The sequence below is a fragment of the Anopheles stephensi genome, chromosome 3 (assembly GCF_013141755.1).
Source record: "Anopheles stephensi strain Indian chromosome 3, UCI_ANSTEP_V1.0, whole genome shotgun sequence".
NCBI classification, from domain to species: Eukaryota; Metazoa; Arthropoda; class Insecta; order Diptera; family Culicidae; genus Anopheles; species Anopheles stephensi.
In genome coordinates, this window is record NC_050203.1 from 78,800,939 (window position 1) to 78,820,263 (window position 19,325).

Below are 19,325 nucleotides of genomic sequence, written 5' to 3' on the forward strand. Positions count from 1 at the left end.
GCTGGGCTGGGTTTTCCCGGCCGTCTGTAGATCAATTGCACTCGAACACATCATAAATCCCCCGTGCGGCAGTCAGATGGCACAGATGCTGATAATTTGGATGGATTAGGCTTCAACTGATCGAGTGTTTTGTTGGGAGACGCGATCGGCTGGAATCTCCGGCCATACGCGAGATGCGAAGTTATCAAGCCATGACGGAGTTTGTTATTGAGTGCGTGGTTTTCTTCCCGCCGTCGTCGTGGTGATGTTTTGGTGGGGAGGTTTTTTTGGTAAATAAAAACAAGTTTTCAACAAGCTCGGTCGCGGAACTGGTTTTTCTTGCATGATCGTTTGCCGGCGTTTTTCGTTGCTCGGTGTTGGTGTGTTGCTGGCGGACAAAATTCCCAAACCTCAGACCCCAAAGGAAGAAGTACACCGAAAGAGAGTGGTGTAGAATAACCGTCATCGAAGGATACGCTGCAAAGGGTTCGTTCAAAAGTTGTGCAATCAAGCGGACATTGGTATATTGGAGGATCGTCCAGGCTGTTGAAGTTGCACCGCCCGGGACCGGTTCCCCGATGCACCCTCACGCACACCGTTGCGCGGTGGATGAAAGTGCGTGATTACACGCCGCATTCGTTCGTTTGCTGAGGCCGAAGATCGCGATCGCGCTTTCCGAGAAGTGATCTCGCGTGCGCCCGAACGTTTGGAAGCATCGCTGTATAAAGCCTACCGGCCGAACAGGTTGAAGGTTTAGTTCGTGCTCCACAACCGAACCGATCGGTGTCCGCAGCGTCACGCTGCCGTGCTTGGGTGACTGAGTTTATTGTGAAGCATAGGTGTGTTTCCGTGATTGCGTGTGTGTGTGTGTGTGGATGTACTTGATCATACACCCCCGCGGTAGAGTGTGATCAACCCCTTCGACAACCCATCCTATCATATACCCCATCTCACTCACGCCTGTTCTCTATCGTGTGTGTGTGTGTGCGCCCACTTCCCATTGTGCGAGTGATGGCCACTCGCAGTGAACTCATTAGCGGATGCGGACATTGAAGAGCTTGCGCTTTTTTCGACGTCCATCTGGATTTTCTTTTTTGTTTTCGTTTGGTTACACCGAGTGCCAGTGGGGGATTCCCAACACACCTGTGCGTTACTCTGTGCCGTTTCGTATAATAGTTTTTCAATTTTTCCACAGCGCTTATTGTGTGATAAGAGGAGGTCGGAAGGAATACGCATTTGTTATTGTAGGGTGCTGAGCGTAAATCACCCTGGTGGTCGGCAAAACACACGCGACCATGCGACGTACGACGGTGCCTGGGCAGGACGTCCAGGTCAGGGTCCTGTGGACATCCTCGACGCCGCTGCTAGTGTGTCTGGTGCTTAGTGCAGTGTTCGTAACCGGTTCGCAGGCCAATGGGTTAGTATGCAAATGTTTGGTAAATGGGGGGTTTTTAAAGTTTTCGGGCACTAGACTTCGTCCAAGATGCAGCAGACAGATGTGACCTGTGGTGAGCAATACATCACATCGAGAAGATTCTTGCCGTCGTCGCGCTGGATACTCGAAGAGGAGGACTCTGGTGAGCTTGCCTGAGCTTGTGTCTCTGTGTGCAGTGGCGTTTGTGTGCGTGTGTGTCTGTGCGCCCTGACCGATGGACGGTGACGAAATCGTTGCAGAAAGTGGTCGAACCGCTTTTCGAGCTCGGCCAACTGTGTGTATAGAGAGCGCTGTAGAGGACATGTCTTCCGTTTTTGGTCAGGAAGCACAAACAACCTCGGCGATCAAGTTTCTTGTTCGAGCGAGCTTGTGTTGTGGCGCGATCTTCGCGTTAGGAGTAAGTGACACATACGCGTCGCCGTTCGCGTCGGTGTACGTCCGGCTGGACGCTTTGTAACTCCAATTCAATCACGCTCGTTTATGCGTAGGACACGATCTTGGGGAACGCGAAGCGCATTGTTTACCTTCCGCACGAGTTGGTGACGCATTCCGTACGTACTGGAGCGAATGCCGAGAAGCGGCAGCCCACACAACGAACCATGAGGTCATTACATATTCCAGTCAGTTTCGGATTCGGTGTACGGCTGGTTAAGTCTCCAGCTATTCAGACGAAGATGTAGAGAGCCTCCGCTGTCAGGTTGATTGGCTAGTAAGTTTATAGAGTGACTTTGAGTGATTTGACTTCAGAGTCAGAGCCATCCGAAGGGTCAACGATTCGCGAAATAGAAGGATCAAGCGTAAAGCAGACAATGAGATTTGCTTGCTAATCTTCCTGGAGTGTAAGAGACGTAACCAAAACTGCAAGAAGAACACTTCCAAAACCTGACACGCAACATATTATTGTCAGCCTCCATCCACCGCCTATATTCGCAAATCGTTGCGCTAACCTTGACTGAACTCGTGGCTCGCAGTTCGAGCGAATCTTCGCAAAAAGCAAACGCCACGGAAATAACCTCACCCATTGGATGAAGGTCATTCTTCCCATGTCCGTCTGACAGCTGGGTTGAGATTACATAAGCGGGAATTAAGATTGATGATCGAGCATCAGAAAGCATCGCGGCAGGGCTTCCCTCCCCGGGCGAAGTACTCGTAGAATCTTCAGATCACCGACCGCGAATAATCCCCCGAAAGCAGGGAGAACGATAATGGATGCTTGGCTATTATTATGTTCGAAAAAATGGAGAACCAAAAAAAAAAAACGACGCAAAAGAGGTAGAAATAATATTTTTGGTCGTGATTCGCTGATTTTCAGCGTTACTACAGCGGTAGAAAAACAGTTCATTAAGCCCGGTATTTGCCACACGTACGTACCAAACAATACATCGTTGGGATGAAGAAGTACACAGGGAACAGGGACAGAGTTGGAGAGGGAGTAGTGCGATGCATCAGAATTGCAGTAATGTTTGGTACCTTTTACGGTGTTTTCTAATGGCACTTTGGTGCCTAATAAGTGTGCCCGGTGCAGTAACAAGGAACGACAAGGGTGATGATGTCACTGTTTATTGTAACTTGCGAGACCTTGAGAATTAGCAATACAGGGAGGAGTAGTAAAAGCAGATACTTGCTTAATTAGAGATCTGTTAGCAAGATTAGCTCTGCCGCACATCAGGCCGGGAGGTTCGTGTGGGAAAACCACGGGCCGTATTCTAGATTACGTACCTCACAAAGGTAGAGCGAGTTGGGATTTTTCTTATCCAAACTGGATCTGGTACAACTTCATGATAATTCGCACAATATTTGACCGGATATTACTGTTCATATCCTGTTGGTTAGGTATAATTTACAATTATATGCATTGGAACAAGATTGATTATTCTGATTTCGTCGGAAGGGTTTTGTGAGAGCAGCTCATCAAGCAGCTGTTTAGTATTTTGACTATTACTTTCTAGCTAACTAATTCCGTTCCCCTTTGTCCCGCAGCCACTATTCGATCGTCGGAGCAAAGCTGCTGCGGCCCAACTCGGAGTATCATGTGGCGGTAACGAATCAGGATGTGAGCGAACCGATCCGCTTCAGCCTCGCCATTACGGACGCTAGCAACGTGATCGAAAAGCAGGAGATAACGCTTAACACCGGTGAAACGAGGCTGGTACCGTTTGTGGTATGTTTTGTAATCCCTGGCACTCCACCAGAACGAAGCAAATTTATTTGAGCTTGAGGTGTTTTGTCTTGCGCTGTGCTTAGATTGGTGATATCCCGGAGTCGTCCTACAAACTGGTGGCCGAAGGGTTATCAGGCCTAACCTTCAAGAACGAGACCGACCTGGAGTATCAGCAGAAGAGCTTCTCGGTGTTTGTGCAAACGGACAAATCCATCTACAAGCCGGGCGATACGGTGCGGTTCCGTGTGTTGGTACTGGACCCAAACACCAAACCGCTCCCGAAAGCGGACAGCATCAACGTGCACATTAACGATGCAAAGGCGAACCGGATCAAGCAGTGGAAGGAAGGGAAGCTGGTGAAGGGTGTGTTCGAATCGGAACTGACCCTATCGACCGCACCGGTACTGGGCGCTTGGACCATCAACGTGGAGGTGCTGGGAACGGTAAGAGAAGCTTGATAGGGCCGGATCTCTTCTCGGATTGGTTTTTAAAGCTCTAATTCTGTCATTCTGTGGCTCTAGAAACACAACAAAGTGTTCGAGGTGGATGAGTACGTGCTGCCGAAATTTGAAGTTACGGTCGAATCGCCCGGCATAACGACGTTCAAGGATGGTAAGGTGAAGGCAATCATCCGCTCGAAGTACACGTACGGTAAACCGGTAAAGGGCGAGGCAACCGTTTCGGCTAGCCCCGAGTTCCAGTTCCACTACGTACAACCGTTCGCTAAGGATGTAATCACCCGCAAGGTGGTACCGATCGATGGCAAGGGTTCGGTAGAGTTCGATCTACGCGAGGAACTCCGGCTGGAGGGCGATTACACGCGTAACATCGTTATTGAAGCCGTCGTGGAGGAGGAACTGACCGGGCGGAAGCAAAATGCATCGGCCAAGGTGATGATCTACGATCGGCGGTACAAGATGGAGTTGATAAAGTCGGACGACAACTTCAAACCGGGCCTACCGTACACCGCCTGGCTGAAGGTGACGTATCAGGACGGTGCACCGGTACAGGATCAAACCAATCCGGTCGAGGTGAAGCAATCCACGTACGAGAGTACGCAGTTCCTGCGGAACTACACGCTGGATCAGAACGGTATGGCGAAGCTGGAGATCAACACCGACGTGAACAGCACGTACATCAACGTGGTCGGTGTGTATCTGGGCCAGGAGTTCTATCTGAGCGGTATTTCGAAGGCCGATTCCGATGTGGACTCGTACATTCGGGCGCGAGTACTGACGGAGATGCCACTGGTCGGGAGCGATGTTGTGGTGGAAGTTTCTGCCACTGCGCCGATGAAGTTCTTCACCTACCAGCTGCTGGGCCGTGGAGATGTGCTGCTCAGTAATACGGTGGCAGTTCCGGAGAGTAAGACTCACAAGTTCAAGTTCCCGGCTACGTTCGCGATGGTACCGAGGGCCAAGCTGGTTGTGTTCTATATCGCTCCCAATGGGGATATGGTGAGCGACAGTAAGGTGATCACGTTCGATAGTGAGCTGCAGAACTTTGTAAGTGATTGGGAAGATCGTAAGGGAGATTCGTGGCTAATGCGTCTTCTTGAATTGCAGATGAAGGTAAGCCTTTCCAAGGACCAGACAAAGCCGGGCCAGGACGTGGAAATTAGCATCAGCACCAATCCCGACTCGTACGTCGGATTGCTGGGTGTCGATCAGAGTGTACTGTTGCTGAAGAGTGGCAACGACATCACGAAGGAGCAGGTGTTTAGTGAGCTGGAGAAGTACGAGGAGCGTTCCTACGGATACTATCGCAGGAAGAAGCGTTTCGCGTGGAACCCGCACATCGAGCATCAAGATTTCAATGTACGTATTTGGATGAGGATGTATGCGGAAGAGCATTGAACTCTAGCAGCATTTTTGCCGTTACAGACTGTCGGTGCATTCGTGCTATCCAACGCCAATGATCCTCCTCGTAAGTATTCGAAGCCGTGAGGGATTGTCTTTCTCCCCAACAGGTTCCAACAGGTTTTTTAGGTGCAAAAGATATACTTGCTTCGCCTTCGCCGTCTGTTAGAGTTGTTTGAGTGTGTACGACCTGCAAGGACCTGACCGGACGCCGACAAAGTTTTCGAATCGCAGTCTAGCGTAGCGTCATACGATTGACCCTGTTGCACTATTTTCCCCACAGACAATCCACCAGTGTACTACCAAATAAGCGGTAGACCAGTGCCGGCAGGCGCTATAATAACCTCCGCCAGACCTTTAATCCTAACGTCGGCGGCAGTACCAGTTTTGGCGGTCCCAAGCGAACCGATCGCTGTTAGACGCACCTTTCCCGAGTCATGGATCTGGGAAAGTGATGAAGGGTTTGTACCTTTCTGCTGCTGCTGCTGTTGTTGCTGCTTTCCTTTCTTAAGGGTCAGTCAATTTGGCTGGGGTAGACACTTGTGCAACGATAATAACCCACGCTCTCTCTCTCTCTCTCTCTGTCCTTCATGCTGCTTGGTAGAACACAGACCCATATGTGGATAATAGAATTCCGTTCCGTCTCATCACTCCCATGATAGTTTCGTTTTGTCCGGGGTTCACAGTGCTGGTGTTGTGTACAGCTCCAACAAATCCTTTTACCAGATCAGTGCGCTTGAAGACCTTTTGACCTACTGTTGACATCACAGGATCTGCTTTGCTTTTTCGTTTCGTTGATGTCACGTTACAGACGATGTGATAGATATTCGTGTGGCAGAGGAGGACCGGATTGGGGGTCCATTACTGCAGTACGCTCCCAGCACGTCGAGCTTGGGGCCAGCCGGTGATGCGTCGTCCTCGCCAACACCGGCCGTTCGTAAAAGCTTTCCCGAATCATGGATATGGCACACGATCGCCAGGTTTGTTTGTTTGTTTTTTTCACGGCTAGTATGATTGTGGCCCCTAGTGGCCTCTGCCAAACAACTAACAACATCTTCACCTTTGCCCAACCACAATGTTGGTGGGGTGGATTATGGACAATGTTTTGCCAGGGATCGGTTGGTACGGTAAACACAGGAACTTACTCTCACATCATCGATGGTTTAGATATCGTTTCCCACCCATTATATCGCATATTCGCAGGTTTGAACAAGTGAGTTGGATGGATGCTAAAACCTTGCTCAGGGTCGCGGGCCATTTAGTCAGTTAGCTCGATCGTTGCTGAAGTAATCGTATCCGTGCATTACTCTCTTACTCAATAAAGCATTGATTTCCCCAGAGATTGCGTTTCCGGAAGCGGTTGCGTTTGCCTCTCCTTCCCTGGGCACCAGCTCGGCCCTTCCCATAGCTGATGGTCCCACCGTAAGGAAAGATTTTCCGGAATCGTGGATTTGGTATAGCGCGGCCGAGGAAGGGTGCGTACTTTCTTCATGCTGGTGGTTTTCATTTTTGTTTTTTTTTCATCGGTTTTTTGTTCACTTTCCAAGCTGTTAGTACTCCTCTATCACTCTTTCTCTCTCTCTATCTGTCTCTGTATATTTTGGTGGAAGATGTAGTAAACGGTTATGCTATTGCTATGAGTAACTGTGTAATATGTATGTCTAAACCGGGAAAGGTTGAGCGTGTATAGGTTCCTCACAACTCACACACATTTACATGTTTTGTACAGTACATGAGGTTAATGCTAATGGAGTCGTGGGTAGATTGTCGTGCGCCATTGGTCGTGAACCCAGCTTAAGTGTTTTGAGAGCCTAGGAAGTTCTAGTGTGGTGTAAGTCCTATGGGTTAGACAGGATGAATGTTTTTGTTCTATACTGGGGATTCTGTACAAAGATTGCTCTGAGGCCTTCGTGAGTTCCGCGTTACTTCTTCCGTTCCTTATGGAGATCCTATTCCGAGAGTCTTCCCTGCACCTTAGACAGCGTCCTCTACTCTACGTTGTACATAATTGATTTCGCCCCGAGACTGTTCCCGAGACTCATCAATACCTGGACATTGGTAGACGACCGTTTCTTACATCTGCACCATTGAACGATCGATTCCATTCGCAGGCCGAAGGTTCGTTTATAAGCTTCGTCGTAAGGGTCAAGTACAGCCGCTAGCTGCCATAAGCTTCGATACTGTAGACACACCGTCGTCACCGGCGAACAACCCTGTCACAAGAAAGTCTTTCCCGGAAGCCTGGCTGTGGAGCACCTTTCCGGCGCTAGGGTTCGTGTGAAGTTGTGTTGCATTTTTTCCTTAGCTACATACGCACACACACACACACACTAGGAGGATTGCGTATGATGCTAGAAACTGTAGAATTAGGCTTTGATTGCAACCCTGTGTACTAACACCATCGTATGTGCATTTACTCGTAGTGTGATTGAGGGATGAGCGTTTTGTAGGACATGGGATGAAGTGTTAAAGACCAGGACTTATTGTACTTCCGACAGTTTGTTAGTGCAACCCCCTACATTACAATTTCGCTTTCGATCGCCTCGTGCAGATCGTTACAGATACTATCACTTCCATCGAGTGGGACTGCCCGGTATCGGCGGGATGATGCCGATGATGCCTTTATCTGCGTCTGTTGCCGTACCGGCTGTTGCTAAGGGTGGTGTGTCGGCCCCAGCACCACCGGCTCCGGTTCGGAAAGAATTTCCAGAAACATGGCTATGGCAAACGATCGCTCCAAAAAGGTGTGTCTGCGCGTTTTCTCTACTCTATCTCTCTCTCTCTCTCTCTGTCTCTCTGTGCACGGTTTTGCCATGCATGATTTTTCTTTGTTGGGTACCGGCAAGAACCCTAACCTGCATCTTCTCATACTCTGTGTCCGTTCGAAAAGGGGGCGTTCTATGTCTTGTAGTAGTGATCCGGTGTGAAGAAGGGTGCTTTGGAAGGTCTACACTGTACTTTGGTCTGGCTAGTCGTCACCATCCGATCATCTGCACGGTAGTATCTTATGCACTTTTGCATCAAATTGTATGTGTAGCTGGTAGCCAACCACCACGATTGTGACCCCGAGGAGTAGAACTTCTTCTTCTTCGGTGGCACTACAACCTCGAAAGGTCTTGGCCTGCCAATTTCTGGCTTTCTGTGACTGGTTTTACCCATAGCAAAGTAGTCAGCCCTGCGTACGGGGAGGCGGTCTGAATGGGATTTGAACCCCGGTCCTGCCGTGTGAAGACCGGCGCCGCTGTCGCCTCGGCCACCGAACCGCCCCAAACTTCAGGAGTAGAACTTCATCGCGATAATATTCAACGTATGTTTCCTAACAAAATACTTCCAGCCCCACCACCGATGGTGTATTATGCAAGTGTGGCCCTTAGAATGGGTAGTCCGCATAGTGATATGATCAATTACAACATGATGGAAATGTCTTTCGATTCTGATGACGCATCCCCAGTGCCTTCCAATCCGATCGTAGTTAGGAAAGATTTTGTGGAAACATGGCTATGGATGTCCAGTGCCAGGTTCGTGAGGGTGATCACTACACCGCCAACCATATATTGTCTTGCCCTAGGATTTATGTCTCGTCTCGTTGTGGTGTTGTGTAACTAATCTTACCTTACTCATACGCGGAAATCACTGCTACGGTTACGAATGAATGATCTGTTGATAATAAACCTCCCAATAGCTCCACAACAGCTGCAGTACAGCCATGCGCACGTCGAGATGTCTGCGATCAAGTTTAGCGCATCTCAATCGCAAACCGGCTTCCGTCTGTGCATGCGTCCGGGTGAGAGAGGTAGGGGACCATTCAGAAGCTTTCAAAAGCTATCACCAACAAGAAAAGCGTTCCCCGATAGTTGGCTCTGGGAAGGTGAAGACTATGGGTACGTACTACCTGTGCCACGGAGTGTTCGTGTGTGTGTGTCGAGTGCTGCTGATTTGCTACGGGGTGTGTTTTTGGAAGAGTGTGTTTGAAATGGGGGAAATAATAGAAGACAAGATGGCGAACGTTCCGTTCAGCAGGTTTATATTGTTCCAGCTATTTGATTGATATCCAAACAAGCAACTTCGGTGAACTACGCCGTGGCACCGTTCTCACAGTAATCAGCATTATCAAATTAACTTTATTAAAGGACCCTATTACGAGGACATGCATCTGCTATCGGATCGGGTGTATTTCGAATCGGCTATGCCTATGCCTGTTGCTGGGTTGGCTGGGGCTAGCGTTACGATGAAGGCGGGTCCTCCCCTAGCCCATGCTAGTACACCCCCTGCAGTGCGCAAAGAGTTCCCCGAAACGTGGCTTTGGCAGACCATAGAACCCACAAGGTTGGAGAACACAGCATTTCTTTTCCATTACACTTGTCTATGTAGTCTTCGTCTTTGGGTAGTACGATGGTAGGATCGTAGCATCTTCCAGCGAATCAAAATTTGTAGCTCAGTTGTGTATGGTATTGTCTGGTAGACGAACGTATCGTTTGCAAGCAGTGCTTGCGAATGGCTTATTGAGATGTGATCTGGATAGTGATACGGTACGATACATGGTAGGAGCAACTCATGATCACTCATGGGTGTGTATCACACCTGTACGATTCTTAGGTTTGCTATCGCCATAGATGTATTCGGTAGCCTGTTGCCTCATCCGCATGAACAGCATCAATCTGCGTGTCACAATCTTCACTGTGGTGTCCTTTGTCTAGAGTACGTGTGTGTGTGTGTGTGTGAGTGCATTTGTCCATAGCCTTAGACTGATGCCTTCCTCCTATTGCGCTCACCATCACCGCTGCCATCCAAGCATCCAAGCTCGCTCATCACCCCCATTCTCGATCGACCACATTCTTCCAGCAAATAACACATTGCCCGAGGTACCGATCTATAAGTTTCACCGTGCCCCGAATGGTACCGTGCTGTACACGACGATCGAAAAGCCACGATCGATGCAGAACCAGCGCCAGGTGCTGAAAACGAATACGCGACCACCGTTGGCCGGTCCGTTCGCGTTCAGTCGCATACCGCGACCGCACCGTGACATACCGCGCATATTCCTGTCGCAGGAAATTCAAAACACTTGGCTTTTTGACAATACCTACTCCGGGTAAATATCAGCATCAACGTGTTCGCAAGAGCATAACTTCCTTGTTTTCTTTTTTGTAACCAATCTAAAACCAAATCCGCTCCAGCTCAGCGTGCTAGTATGCGCCATATGTTGTACTACTTATTAACAAAACAAAATGCAAAACAAAAACAACCACCATTTTGGACATGAGATAACAAGTCAATTCAACAAATAGTTCATGAACAATGTGTGAAACGCTTCAGGTTTGTCCGGCTAGGAGAGTGTGTGAGAGTTTGTGCTGGATGTGGATCACGATCGTCTAATGCGTGGCACAGCAGGTTTTACAAGATGGCGTCTGCCATCGCCGCACGTAACGCTGTAACCGATGCTCTTTTGTTGACGACTTGTCTCGCAGGACTCGCAGCAGACGGTCTTCCGGAAGGACTCAATCTCGGAGAGAAGAAACCATCTCGCTTTTTATCATAACTGCTATACCGACACCAAACTCATAACATAACGGTGAGAGATTAGTAGCGGGTAGTACGGCTCATCCCTCACAATCATCTTTAGGTATCTTTGTGTGGTGTGCATCCCTCACAATCATCTTTAGGTAACTTTAACCAAACATCCAGTAGAGCATGTAATGTGTGTGTGTGTGTATTTTGGCAAAGCTTTCTTAGTTGGTGAATTGGGCTTTGGAATTTGGGCTTTGCTTCAAGGTTTTAAAGTAACCATTGGTAACGCTAGAAGCAGAACCCGCTAGACGTTGGAGAGTGCTAACGCTATTTCCTCTACCGTGCAGCTTCAGCGGAGAGAAGACGCTCCAGAAGAAGGTGCCCGATACGATCACGTCGTGGATCATTACCGGCTTTTCGGTGAACCCGGTGTACGGGCTGGGTCTTACGCAGCAACCACGCAAGCTGAAGGTGTTCCTGCCCTTCTTCGTGTCCACCAACCTGCCGTACTCGGTGAAGCGTGGTGAGGTGGTAGCCATCCCGATCGTGGTGTTTAACTACATGGAGGATGATCAGACGGCGGAAGTTGTGCTGCACAACGACGAGCAGGAGTTTGAGTTTGCCGATGTCGAGAATGAAGTCGTCGAGTCGTCCAGTAAGTTGTGATCATTATTGTAGCAAGAATCCTTGCTAAGTAACTGTGTTTTTTCCCCCACAGAGGTGGAACTGTTCCGTCAGAAGCGGCTGGACATTGCCTCGAACACGGGCAAATCGGTTTCGTTCATGGTGAAGCCCAAGAAGCTGGGACACATCACGATCAAGGTGACGGCTAAAACGAAGATTGCCGGTGATGCCGTCGAGCGGCAGTTACTGGTAGAACCGGAAGGACTGCCTCAATTCATCAACAAAGCGGCTTTTATTGATTTGCGCGCCGTTCCGGAGGCTACGAAGACGTTCGAGGTAGAAATCCCGAAGAACGCTGTCCCCGACTCGACCCGCATCGAGGTGGCAGTGATTGGTGATGTGATGGGATCGACTATTCAGAACCTTGACTCGCTTATCCGAATGCCGTACGGGTGTGGTGAGCAGAACATGCTTAACTTTGTGCCAAACATTGTCGTGTTGGATTACCTGAAGGCTACCAACAAGCTGACCGCAAACATTGAGGCTAAGGCGAAGAAGTTCATGGAGGCGGGCTATCAGCGTGAGCTGAGCTACAAGCATCAGGATGGATCGTTCAGCGCATTCGGTGAGAGCGATAAGAGCGGTAGCACTTGGTTGACAGCTTTCGTGGCACGCTCGTTCAAGCAGGCGGCCAACCATATTACGATCGATGAGAAGGTGATTGACAAATCGCTCGAGTGGCTGAGCGATCATCAGGCCCCGAACGGTAGCTTCCCGGAGGTGGGCGTTGTGTCGCACAAGGATATGCAGGGAGGGTCCGGTTCGGGCGTGGCACTGACGGCCTACACGCTTATCGCGTTCCTGGAGAACATTAATCTGGTGGACAAGTACAAGAACACGATCAACAAGGCGATCGACTATGTGTACCGCAACACGGAATCGCTGGACGATACGTACGCGCTGGCGTTGGCAGCGTACGCGCTGCAGCTGGCCGACCACTCGTCGAAGCAGTTGATTCTGAGCAAGCTGGACGCGAAGGCGACCACCGACAGTGATTCGAAGTGGTGGCACAAACCGATCCCGGAGGTAGAACAGAAGAACCCATGGTACAGTAGGCCCAACTCGGTGAACGTGGAGATGTCTGCGTACGGGCTGCTGGCGTTCCTGGAGGCCGGTCTCGACACGGATGCGCTGCCGATTATGAAGTGGCTGATTGGGCAGCGTAACGATAAGGGCGGATTCCAGTCCACGCAGGACACGGTGGTGGGTTTGCAGGCGCTGGCAAAGCTGGCAGCAAAGATCACCTCGCCCAACAATGACGTGGCGATCGTGGCGAAGATTAACGAGAACCAGGAAAAGCGTATGTCGGTGAACGCTGAGAATGGGATGATCTTGCAGAAGTTTGAGCTACCGTCGGCGGCACGCAACATCGAGATTAAGGCAACGGGCAGCGGGTTCGCCGTTGTTCAGCTGTCGTACAAGTACAACATGAACGTGACGGGCGAATGGCCCCGGTTTGTGCTCGATCCGCAGGTGAATGCCAACACCAACCCGGACCATCTGCATCTGTCGGTGTGCGCCAGCTTCGTGCCGTCCGCCGGTCAGAACGTTTCCAATATGGCCGTCATGGAGGTGGGCTTCCCGAGCGGTTTTACGGCCGATTCGGATACGCTACCGTCGCTGGAAAATATGCCATTCATTAAGGTAGGTTGTGGCGACTACTTCCAGCAGTCAAGGATCGTACTTTACATTTCTTTCGCTCACCCTAAATAGAAAGTGGAAACTAAGGATGGCGACACAACGGTTGTGCTGTACTTCGACAGCTTGGATCAGCGCGAGCTCTGCCCAACGATCTCCGCCTTCCGCACGCACAAGGTCGCCAAACAGAAGCCTGCACCGGTTGTGATCTACGATTACTACGATAACTGTAAGTCTTGTCGGTGGCGATCCTCCCTTTGATCTTTGGCTAATCGAGATGTCTCATTTTCCGTTTGTTTTGTCCACAATAGCTCGCATCGCGCGTCAATTCTACGAAGGACCGAAGGCTTCCCTGTGTGACATCTGCGAGAATGAAGACTGCAGCGAGGCGTGCAGCATCAAGTCGCAGAAGCAGCGATCATCGGACAGTCCCAGCCGTGAGCCTACCGTCGACAATGGTCCGACGCTAAGCAGCAGTAGTCCTACTGTGCGCATCAGTTTCTTCACGTTCCTGTTCGCCACGGTGCTGGTGACCATCTTTCATTAGCGCGGCAAGCGATAAGACGCACTAAATAGACGAGAATTCTTTTTCGTACAGGGTAGAGCAGCGAAATGAGGTGATGTGCATGATGGTAGCGGCACAGTTCAGTTTTTTTTTTGTATTGCGGAATAATTAATGCCTCGGCAAAGGCGCGAACGTGGGATGGGAACGCGAAGGTGGACAGGATAATGGTTGATAAGAAATAAAAGAAAGAAGATGTCTCACTAACGACAGTGATACGTTTATTTTCAACAGATTAGAATTAATGTCACCATTACGCGATGGGCTTTGCGTAATGCGGTGTGGAATGTTAAAGGGTAATCTTGTTCGCTGGTAGCTCCTTAAGTAGGGGTACAGTTACACCACTTCGAATCTGTCCTAATTAATTCCGACGACCTCCGACGATCGAAGTCTTCAAGAATGTACCGAAATAGCAAAAACAAAAAGCTAAAATTAGCCTCACATCGTTTGTACTGACCCATTCAATCAAGCTGGTGACCTCGGGTGAGCCTCTCGGTGCGTCTCGAAGCGATAAACGAGCCAGACTTGAGTGCGTTGGTGAGCTGGGCCGAGCTACTACAGCTCGAAGTTCGTCATCACAAACGTCACTTTTCGGGTGTGTGTTTCTGATCTACCGTCTGGACTACCAACGTACAGCAAGACGTCCACAAATAGTTCGTGTAAGGTTTTATTGCACTTGTAAAGCTTCTACTACCACCAACAATCGATCGAACTCCGATGACTTTATGTGTGTGCTTAAATAATGTTTCAATATGATCAAATACTGTCACTTTTATGTTTAAACTTAAAGCTCTGTTACCATAAAACGACGGGAACAACGAAAATGCAATATAAATAACAGTAGAGCATGGGCACGGCGTGAAATGGGTGTTGCTGGTAGAGAGGAAGGAAGAAGGAATGGGAGGGGCGGGCGAGTAGCCCTAAGGAGGTAAGCCGATGTCTAGTCGGGCAGGTTCGTTAGGGTGAGCTTCCCCGTACACCGGTAGATACACTCGTTCGGTGGGAGTTCTCCGATTTCGTAGAGCTTCAGCGACTTGAGCGCCATTCCGGAGTGGCCAGCATTGAGGAAGGCGATGGTAGCGTCACGTCCAGCATTCTCCACCAGCACATCATGTCCACCGGGGTGCTAAGCGAATGGAAGAAAAGGGTGAAAAAGAAACGTTGATAAACTATACGACACGTGGCAGGATCTGCGTATGGATCAGAGATCGATGACAGGCTTAAATATAGAGTTTCTCTCCAGAATTGTAGATTATGTCACGGTTTTAGGAAGTATACACTAATCAGGGAATAGATTGGCATCGTCGCCGTCGTCGTGTGGCTCGAATGAGGTGTCTGAGGTTCTGATAACAATATTCGCACGCAATGTCACACTTTATCACACCATCGCCAAACCGCCGCTTGTGACGTGCCGCACGGCAGGCACGCCAAATATAAGTACAAACGCTGGTCCGAAATCACGATACCCCGGGTGGTGATGATATAAGATTATCTAGAACGTTCGTAAATCAAACTATGTGCACTATATGAAGCTTCTACCACACACAGCACAGTGGAGCTGTGGGGCTCGAGTTTGCTCGGTCGACGACAACGTGCCCGCTGCTGTGCTGTTTGACCATATCAGACCGCTCGGTGCGAAAGTCTTGTCATGCTTGACCCTCTTAATGCCCGGATTTTCTTTTTTCCTTCTTGTCGGTAAAGGAAGCCTTTACTTTAGAGGGGATTTAATTGGGCAAATAAAGCTGAAAGTCTCTTGTACAAACACGCCACCTGATTACGCTCGACGCTGTGAGTTGGGTTGAACTTGAGGAGGCGATCCTCGATGATCATTCGAATTTGGGTGGTGATCGAACGTGAGTTAGAATCTTAAGTAAGAGTCCTTGATCTTGATGCACTATTCCACTAGACTTCAGCTCAAGTTACTAGTTTTAATGTCCATATGCCACCTTCAACACCTGCTTATCTAAACTCACTGCACTGCTAGCCAACGAACTAGTCCAAGGTACGCACAGCCGGAAGTTTAAGTCAACACCATCCAGCGCCACTTACCAATCTGAGAAAGTTTGTAATATCATACACACGATCGTACAGCACGATCCAGCAATCGTCGTAGCAATCGTGATAAGCCACCTCACTGAGCGTAATCTGTGGCCGCAGTCGCTGCTGGTGGCCATTATTGTTGCCATCCGTACCGGCCGCTTTGGTGAGCCGCAGGGCGGCCATCGCTAGCTGCAGTATGGTTGCCGTCTGATTCCCGTTCACCACATCACAACCCTCGATCGGGCTTTGCACCTGTGTTTCCACGGTGGACATTTTGGACCCTTATTCGTACAGTCTCTTAGACACTTCACTTGGCGGTTGGATGCACTGGTTAAAGCTATACCAAGCCGTAGGTTACCGTTTTGCTTCCGGCGTTGTTACACAAGGACAACCGTCACGATTCAAATTCCGTACGAAACTAAACCATGCCGACCGTTTGCAGGGCAGTATATACGCGCTGCACTCTCACAACCACACACGCGGGCAGCAGCACATGGAAGGCAACGTCACACACTCGGTACGGTGCTGCGGGTCAGTACGTCAGTTGTAATTTTGTGGGCCGTGTTTTGCCGAGACGTCGCAATACGTTAGGTGCTGCTATCTCGCGTGCATACGAGATTAGCAAGTGTGCAGCGTGGTAGGAGGCTGTTTTTATTTAGCAAAAACAATCGGCAGCCAGTGATAGATTTGTTTGTTTAGGTCCGCTCAGTGGGCCCGGTTGAGGCGATAGTACGACTGGCATGTAGTCATCTGCTGATGCGTGATAAAGTATCGAAGACAGGAGGATACGCGGTGTCCACGAGCCGCCATGATTCATTTACGGCCACTTCATGAATGCCGAATTCTGTCCGGACAGACAGGCAGACAATCTAAATCTCAGCTTTCGGATTAGACTTTGTAACTCCACGGCACTTCGGCTTGAACAAACGAGATAACGAGCTATTGATGTGTGGGCTTGTTAGCGGAGGTCTAAGAGACTGCAATTTTTGGGGCGGCAAACGGATGAGGAGGGCAAAAATTCTGGACGGAGCTCATTATCAGATTCAGCACTAGAACCGACAGCCACAACTCGACCGGAGTATCTGTGTTATCAATTCTATTGGGTTGTGACCAGCGGGTCGTTGCAATTTATTGAATGGTCACTTTTTTGAAGGTACAAACCAGATTCTTGGAAGAAAGTCCGCATTATGCAACCGCCTGATTCACGGCCGCACGATTGCACCGAAATTATCAGCACGGTTTGAGTGATTGGGGTGTGATTAAAGGCTAATTAACGTGCCCTACGCCATTTCGTAACTTCCTAGACGCATTGCTCCACTTTTCTTCCCATGCGGACACGCGGTACGCGGTCGTCTGGAGGTCAACGTACTGTGGTGGGTTTGTAATTAGGTGTCTGTCGAGTGCGTCAGGATGCCGCCAAAATCGATAGACGCGCTTGTAGGGGTTCCGGATACCGAGCGTGTAACACGGCTCGAGCAGCACTAAACCGCAGCTCAACTGGTGGATATGGACGCATAGGACATGCTCATGTAAGGGGCTGCATAGGCACACCTGGCCCTAACTTGGTGGTGGCATGCATAGATGCGTCGTGTGGATTTCGAGTAATTCGAGAACAAACTGTCTGCCAAGGTGCCGACCGCAGTGCTGGCTGGTAGGACCAGTTTTTGGTCGGCCCATGGCTTCACTGTTTCACGCCGTGTTCCAGTTTGTACTATGTCTGCTCTCCATTTCACTCTGTCGTGACATGCGTAAGGATTCGTTTGCGGAAAAAAAAGCAATCAAGAATGCAAAGGCGCAGCATTTGATTTGTTATTTAGGTTACTGCGTATAGTTTCGCACCGTCCCGACACGATCGCAACCAGCATCACATTTGTTGATTGTGTCTAGAAATGGGAAGTTAGGCTCAGCCGCTCTCCGAAAAAAGCGAAAGATTCTCCAGGCCTTAAGTGAGTCAGAGACAATGTTTCTCTGCATGGATGAGAATTAAAAGTATGTGGAATAGATTTTTTGTGGTCGCTCAGTCTTGTGCTGCACGCCGAAAGCAGCACCGCCGAATCGTAGTTGATAATAGCTATAATTTAAATAAACGGCCCGGATTAGAACCTGAGTGCCACGCACAAAAAAGCGAAAATCTTCGCCTCTCCGTATCTCCGGATTGTACTGGAACTGAAATAAATATTCTAGAATAAATTGAAATTAAATGTATGTACGAATTTCATCACCGCGTGTAAATTGGAAGGCCTGATCGGTGCGCGCCACGTTTCACGTGCGTAGAATTCGTCAGCTGATGCGTTGTGTTTACTAATCCTGTCTACTTATTGACGTACTGTTGTTATTTTTCGTAGTTAAATGGCGACTCCATCTCATTTCACGTGACAAATAACAATCAGTAGCCTTGTTCCTTGTTTTAAGCCTGTCCCTCTACCGAGGCAACAGGCAAGATCCTTCACAAACAATCTGCGATTCGTTACGGTGATAGTGGCGCTCCTGTTACTGGTGAAACGATCACCACCTATCGCATCATTACATCTCTGGCCGCTAGCGTTTTGGGTTATTTGTAATGGGAGTGCTGATAGGTTTGAAGCACTTTGCTTAGCAGTTTTTGCCTTTCGATGCAATTTCGAACGATTCGTTGCTTGATAGCGATTGTATAGCAACAGTAAGGTATTATTTCATCATAGTTTTTCTCCAAGTATTCTTCCTACTGCAGCCACGTGTTGGGATGGTGATTGTTTTTGGTACTTTGTACGAGGGTGTAAAATCACAGTGCGGCGTACATGACACGAGCTGAAAACATGTTTATTGCATGGTCTGTTGAAATTGATTATGTATTTACATTAAGTTTTTTAGCAAGTCTTTCTGTTTGAATGATTTTTTTTACTTAAGTAAGAAATCTTTGGGTAAAAAAGATTTCAACAAAATTCTTATTTTCTACACTGGCTTACTCATCGAGATCTGCTTTGCATTTTTGGCTTGTTCAAGAAGTTTTGAACAGAGTCCGTATCTTAAAAGCGTATGTGAGTACTGGGAATATAAATGTTCTATACAGTCCCAGCTTCGTCCATCGTGACAGGTATGTTGGGTGGAGAAGTTTCTTCACGCCTGGTTCATGACAACATCAATGGTGTTATCGGTGCTGACTTTTGACCCCAGATGAGTGAAATATTGGACGACTTGAAAGATGCAGTCACCTGTCGATATATCACTCCTGCGTAATTTCTTGTGTATAATTTTCTCGTGGCTATTATGTCATATGCAGCTCTTAAATCGATAATCTCGTTACATCCTACTAGCTAGTGGGGTTATTTTCTGCGATTTTTGGCTATATAGACCTTATTTATTGGTAGCTGCGTAGCCAGTTTAACATATTAAAGCTTGGTAATGATTCATTAAAAAGTGTGATTGTAGCCAACGTTATAGACATCTTGCGCTTTATGTTGTAATAACGCACGTGGATGC

At 48.8% G+C, this 19,325-nt stretch overlaps 2 protein-coding genes and 1 long non-coding RNA gene across 12 annotated transcripts; 2 read left to right on the plus strand and 1 right to left on the minus strand.

Moving 5' to 3' along the window:
* Positions 1–662: 662 nt before the first annotated feature.
* LOC118514687 (CD109 antigen-like) lies at positions 663–14,033 on the plus strand. Of its 10 annotated transcripts, none has more exons than XM_036061739.1 (12): positions 663–818; positions 1,175–1,396; positions 3,395–3,575; positions 3,659–4,018; positions 4,097–5,080; positions 5,141–5,392; positions 5,459–5,501; positions 5,718–5,895; positions 11,290–11,597; positions 11,661–13,270; positions 13,340–13,493; positions 13,576–14,033. In XM_036061739.1, exons 2-12 carry the CDS (start codon positions 1,275–1,277, stop codon positions 13,809–13,811), a joined length of 4,428 nt encoding a protein of 1,475 aa, XP_035917632.1. In that variant the 5' UTR covers positions 663–818; positions 1,175–1,274; the 3' UTR covers positions 13,812–14,033. The 10 variants fall into 10 exon arrangements, with proteins under 10 accessions (XP_035917632.1, XP_035917633.1, XP_035917635.1 ...); XM_036061740.1 differs by lacking the exon at positions 5,718–5,895 and adding an exon at positions 6,246–6,414; XM_036061742.1 differs by lacking the exon at positions 5,718–5,895 and adding an exon at positions 6,759–6,909.
* On the plus strand, positions 1,411–2,658 carry LOC118514696. The gene is made up of 2 exons (XR_004906689.1): positions 1,411–1,811; positions 1,903–2,658. It is a non-coding gene; the product is annotated as an uncharacterized LOC118514696 (long non-coding RNA).
* LOC118514695 (cytochrome b5-like) lies at positions 14,014–16,484 on the minus strand. Its single transcript, XM_036061751.1, has 2 exons — positions 15,876–16,484; positions 14,014–14,952 (listed from the first exon to the last, which is right to left on the minus strand). The coding sequence occupies exons 1-2, from the start codon at positions 16,137–16,139 to the stop codon at positions 14,767–14,769; spliced, it is 450 nt and encodes a 149-aa protein (XP_035917644.1). The 5' UTR covers positions 16,140–16,484; the 3' UTR covers positions 14,014–14,766.
* Positions 16,485–19,325: the final 2,841 nt, after the last annotated feature.